The sequence below is a fragment of the Myodes glareolus genome, chromosome 19 (assembly GCF_982192425.1).
Source record: "Myodes glareolus chromosome 19, mMyoGla1.1, whole genome shotgun sequence".
Classification (NCBI taxonomy): domain Eukaryota; kingdom Metazoa; phylum Chordata; class Mammalia; order Rodentia; family Cricetidae; genus Myodes; species Myodes glareolus.
This window is the reverse complement of record NC_142044.1, coordinates 48,162,006-48,167,818: the sequence shown is the minus strand read 5'-3', so window position 1 is coordinate 48,167,818 and position 5,813 is coordinate 48,162,006. Positions and strand designations below refer to the sequence as shown.

Here is a 5,813-nt window from a genome sequence, read left to right as displayed (position 1 = left end):
TGGTGGCTTCCGGTGCGGGTGCACGTGTCCAGCTCAGGGCCCAGACCTGCCCGCCCCTGAAACCAGGGGTGGGTGTGGGAGGTGTGGGTATCTGTGTGGGTGTGGGGATGAAATGGGGAGGGGGTGGGGAAATAGGAGGACACGCCTGGGCGCCCTGGACGTATTCCCCAGCTGGGGTGCTCAGAACAAGCATGGTGATTGCAGTCCCTGCTACCAAACCCTACCTGACTAGAGGTGACCAGCTCAGGGTTGAGCTTTATTGTCCCCTGGCCATCTGATGATGTGGGTAACCGTGATCCAGCTTCTCCCGGCCTGAGAGCCTGCTTCACTAGGTCAGAGGCTCTCGGGAGGTTTGGGAGCCCTGGGCCAGTGCCTGGAGTCTCATGCACCTTAGTCAAGAAGTGTACCACTGACACACAGTGTGTGTGCGTGCATGCGTGTGTGTGTGTGTGTGTGTGTGTGTGTGTGTGTGTGTGTCTGCCAGTTTTGAGTTAGGATCTCACTAAATTGCCCAAGCTGGTCTGAGATCAGCTTTGTTGCCTGGTGGGTTTTGAACTTAGATCCTATCACTTAGAATTGTTACATTACTTGCCTATAACGCCTGACAGCGGTACAGATCTGTCCCACCAGGCCTGGTTGTTGCTTGTAAGTTCTAGGTAGTCTTCCTCCGCCTGCCAGTCTCAGATACTGGATAATTTCTCACTGGCAAGCTTCACTATCACTCCGCTGCTGCCCTGGGACAGTTCCCTCCCTACTATGGAGTTTGAAGGATAATACAGTTCCCTTTGTTCCCTGTAGGAGTTTCTTGTCAGTGTGTGGGAGTCCGGAGAGCAAGGACGGTGCAGAGGCAGGTCCAATTTGTTTTAAAATGTTGGGTTTTTTTTTTTTTTGTCACAGACTTTCTGCATTACTGTTCACTTTCAGATATAAATTAAAATACTGTTTTATATAATTGGTGAAAAGATACCCCTTCCCCTTTTTAAAGACAATTTCGCCACGTAGATCAGTCTGGTCTTGAACTCATAGCGATCCACCTGCCTCTGCATCCAAAGTGCTGGGATTAAAGTTGTGTGCCACCCCAGTTGGCATGGGTACCATTCTTTTTTTTCTTTTCTTTTATTGTCTGTTTTTTCTTTTTAGAACATCTGAATTTTTTAATCCTTCTTTACAGGTTACCTAGATTTAGAAAACAGAAGAAAGTTAGTAACCACCACAAGTGAATGCCAGGCAGTAGCACGTGTTTATTTTCCACAGAGTTCTGCTTTGCGGGGTATCTGAATGCACTGCTCAGGGGCTCTGCTCAAACTTACTGGAATCACTCCTGGCAGATTTTAGTCCACAGGTCGCTCTTCCCCATATTTCTTTGTAAACTCTTCAGCATTCTTACAGAATTTTTTTACGGTCCTTAGAGTATTCTTCAGCTAGGTCAGCAGGGAGTGGCTGCTCAGGCTGGGGGTCTTTTACCAGTGCTGAGGGACTGGTTTACGTGGTCGGTTTTGGTGGCTGGCTTCCGGTTTTCAGCACTAATTACCGGCAGACAAACCTGCCCCTTCTCATCAATGTTAGGGTGGCAGATCTTGGTTTTAAATGTGATCTTGGGTGGTTTGAACCGATACTCGTCTGGAAAGTTGATTTCAATTCTTGAAGGCCCTCTGGTCATATGGAGAATTGTCAGGAACAAATAAGCCCTTGACAAGTCTATAAATTAACTTCATCAACCTTTATTTATGAATTTATGACCTTTATTTATGACATTTTTCACTCCACATTTGCGGATCTCTTCAGGCTCCTTCATCAGCCTCCTGCTGGCCGCCATCTTGGATCTGGTGCTACTGCATGGATACCTTTCTTGACAGCAAACATGGTTGGCGGTAATTCTAATGTCTTTGGGTTTGACAGTGAACTACTGGGCACAGCACTGACACATCCACCACTAAAAAAATGGATCAGTTGAACTTCACTAAATTAGCATATTATCTGAATCCAAGGGCACTGTCAGGAAAAGAATGGATAAACTGCAGAAAGGGAGAAAACGCTTGCAAATCATGTGTTAGATAAGGGCTTAGGATCCAGGATCTGTGAAGAATCTTGGGACAGGAGAGATGGCTCAATAGTTAACAGCACTTGCTGCTCTTGTAGAGGACCCAGGTTTGGTTCACAGCAGCCACACCAAGTGCTCAAAACTGTCTGTAACCCTAACCTGGAGACCCAATGTTGTTTGGCCTCTGTGGGCACCTGCATGCATACGGTGCACGTAAACTTGGGCAGGTACACACACATATACATAAATACTAATGAATCTTAAAAAAATAATTCCGACAACTCAAGAGGAAAGTGTGAAAAATCCAAGTGAGAAACTGGCAAAGGAAGGAAAAAGAAAAAAAAGCAAGTGGAGGATTTGAATGGACAGCTCCCCAGAGAAGACACACAGTTGGCTTCTGTAGAGTTTGTAAGGAGGTTCACAGTGCTGTAGGCAAGTGAAAGAAGTCAGACACAAAAGGAAACATACCACCACCACCACCACCACCACCATCACCATCATCATCATCATCGTCGTCCTCATCATTGCCATCACCATCAGCATAATCAGCAGCAGCATCACTCAGCTACAGCATCATCACCATCATCATCACCACCATCATCATCACAATCATCATCATCACCACCACCATCATCATCAGGTCTATGTTAAACGTCCAGAATAGCAGATTGGTAGAAACAGAAGGCAGACTGCTGGAGGGCAGGGCAGGGGAGGATAAGCAACCACTGCCAGTGGTGGTGGTGAGGTTTTCTTTGGGGTGACACAATATTTGGCTGCAAGACCTTGAATATGTACTTACTACCATGTAGCTTCTGAATGGGTCACCTGATGTGATTATCACTTCAATAAAGATGCTGTCTTGATGAATGAGGTCTGTGAGCCACATCCCCTTAGAATCTTGCACCTGAGTTGGGTTCCCTGCTCCCTCCTCATTCTCCACAGGCTGGCGTCAACCAGGTCATCACTTTAGAGAAGAATCTGGAGACTGCTGGTCTCCAGTGAAGCTGGAGTGGCCCAGAATCCAAATCACCAGCATTCCATTTCTGCACAACCAGGAGGCTCCGAAATACCATGAACAAACCAATGGGGTGAGGGAGGGGGCTCAGAGGGTAGGGTGCTTGCTGTCAAGCTGGATAAACTGAATTTAATTCTTAGAATTCAGCTCCGTCAAGCTGTCTTCTCATCTCCACCTATGTGTGTATGTGCCTGCCCCCACCAAACAAACAAACAAATATATGTAAAAAAAATGTAAGAGTGTTGTTTTTGACTAAATCTCAATTGTTTGATTTTACCAATAGAACTCAGGAGTCAGATGCTGGGGTGAAACCCTGCTAACTCAGAGAAGAAGAGAAAGCACCCAGCTTGTCTTCCACCTCGGCTGATGCCTCCCCCAAATTCCCTCTCCCCTTTGTCTTCTCAAACAAAATACCCTCAAACTGAATGTCTCTCCCTTTTACTTCCTGTGCGTCTCTCTGTCCATATTCCTGACTGCCTCTTATTCTTTATGGTTTTTTCTTGTTCACTTCCTGTCAACCGGTTGCCTGCTCCACCTCTGGGCCTATATTGACTTTATTTAATCCTGTTAACAATACTCTGAACGCTGTGGGATTAAAGGTGAGTGCTAGGGCTGAGTCACACAACTCCAATCAGGTTTTCCCAGTGAATAATGCAATCTCATGGTTCACAGTGTGATCAAATATTCTGCAACATCAGAAGGTCAAGGAAGTTTCCAGAGAGGCCATTGAGAGCCTGGGTCTCCTTGCTTGCTTCAGGCATAGGGGCTGTAGAGGATACAGAGGGTGTCTCTGAGACCACTGGAAATGCCAGCATAATGTTCCCTTCCCCTCTCCACTGAATAGCAGGCACTTCCTGAAGCCCTCTGACCTGCACCTATGGGCCCATAAACTGGTATCTGATGTGGCAGCAGCTCTAAGGCATGCACAGGAGCAGAGCTGTGGTGGGAAGGGCATCCTCCTGGTAGGGCAGAGTACAAAGGGTGTTCATGTTTACTCCAGCCTTGATATAGCCTTGACCATGAGGGCAGACTGGCCAAAATTCTACAAACCCAGGGCTGAAGAATGTCTAGGGAAGTCCTGGCTAATTGAGGGACCCCAGGTGAGAAGGAGACCCTTGGAAACACCAAAAACCAAGTCCTCGGGGAGGAGCCAGGTTCAGGGATGTGCAGCCCAATGGCATCAGTGACACAGGTGCCCTCCGGATTCATTTCCATTTGCATGGATAGAGGTTACTTGAGGAACCAGCAAGGCCAGAGCAGGGGTGGGGAGAAGTTAGTGTAGAATAAAGTCAGAGGTTTACTCTTGATTACCTGCCAATTACTGGGAAGAAAAATATGCCAGGTACTTTTCATCTTAATTTTAATAAAACAAAAAACAAAAATTTCTTTTCTTTTCTTGTCTTTTTTTACTGGCAGACAAACCTGCCCCTTCTCATCAATGTTAGGGTGGCAGATCTTGGTTTTAAATGTGATCTTGGGTGGTTTGAACTGATACTCGTCTGGAAAGTTGATTTCAATTCTTGAAGGCCCCCTTGTCATATGGAGGGTTGTCAGGAACAATAAGCCCTTGACAAGTCAAAAAATAAACTTTACCGACCTGGATGTTACGGACATTTTCCCTTCTACATTTGCGGATCTCTTCAGGCTCCATCATCAGCCTCCTGCTGGCCGCCATCTTGGATCTGGTGCTACTGCATGGATACCTTTCTTGACAGCAAACATGGTTGGTGGTAATTCTAATGTCTTTGGGTTTGACAGTGAACTACTGGGCACAGCACTGACACATCCACCACTAAAAAAAATGGATCAGTTGAACTTCACTAAATTAGCATATTATCTGAATCCAAGGGCACTGTCAGGAAAAGAATGGATAAACTGCAGAAAGGGAGAAAACGCTTGCAAATCATGTGTTAGATAAGGGCTTAGGATCCAGGATCTGTGAAGAATCTTGGGACAGGAGAGATGGCTCAATAGTTAACAGCACTTGCTGCTCTTGTAGAGGACCCAGGTTTGGTTCACAGCAGCCACACCAAGTGCTCAAAACTGTCTGTAACCCTAACCTGGAGACCCAATGTTGTTTGGCCTCTGTGGGCACCTGCATGCATACGGTGCACGTAAACTTGGGCAGGTACACACACATATACATAAATACTAATGAATCTTAAAAAAATAATTCCGACAACTCAAGAGGAAAGTGTGAAAAATCCAAGTGAGAAACTGGCAAAGGAAGGAAAAAGAAAAAAAAGCAAGTGGAGGATTTGAATGGACAGCTCCCCAGAGAAGACACACAGTTGGCTTCTGTAGAGTTTGTAAGGAGGTTCACAGTGCTGTAGGCAAGTGAAAGAAGTCAGACACAAAAGGAAACATACCAGCTGGGGTGGGCACCGCGGGCCGGGTCAGGCGGTGAGTGCAAAGGGACAAGAGTCCCTTTGTTCTGATAGCCGGCCTGCAGCAAGCTAAGACTGCAGGCAGGGAGTCTTCTGACCAGCGAGGGGCTCTGATCCTGTGGAGGGGTAAGTGTGTTGACCGCCATACAAGTCCGGTTAGGGAACACACAATATTCCCGCCATCCTTATCTCCCTGGCTACTCCAAAGGGGCAGCTTCCCCCAGCTAATCCCTCTCTCCTGCTATGCCATCCCAGCTTTCTGCCTGGAACCCCTCCCCTCCCCTCTCCCTTTTTCGGGGCTTAAATTCCTCCATCTCAGCCGGGGTGGGCACCGCGGGCCGGGTCAGGCGGTGAGTGCAAAGGGACAAGA

General features: G+C 47.0%; 1 protein-coding gene and 1 pseudogene across 1 annotated transcript in view; both read right to left on the bottom strand.

Moving 5' to 3' along the window:
• Positions 1 to 857: 857 nt before the first annotated feature.
• On the bottom strand, positions 858 to 1,816 carry LOC148118996 (ubiquitin-conjugating enzyme E2 L3 pseudogene; annotated as a pseudogene).
• The window catches only part of LOC146890973 (mitochondrial tRNA-specific 2-thiouridylase 1-like), a 35,956-nt gene continuing 31,070 nt past the window's right edge, over positions 928 to 5,813 (bottom strand). The window contains 1 exon segment of the mRNA XM_087899156.1: positions 928 to 5,383. Within this exon segment, the coding sequence (XP_087755282.1) occupies positions 5,376 to 5,383 (8 nt within the window). The 3' untranslated portion in view covers positions 928 to 5,375.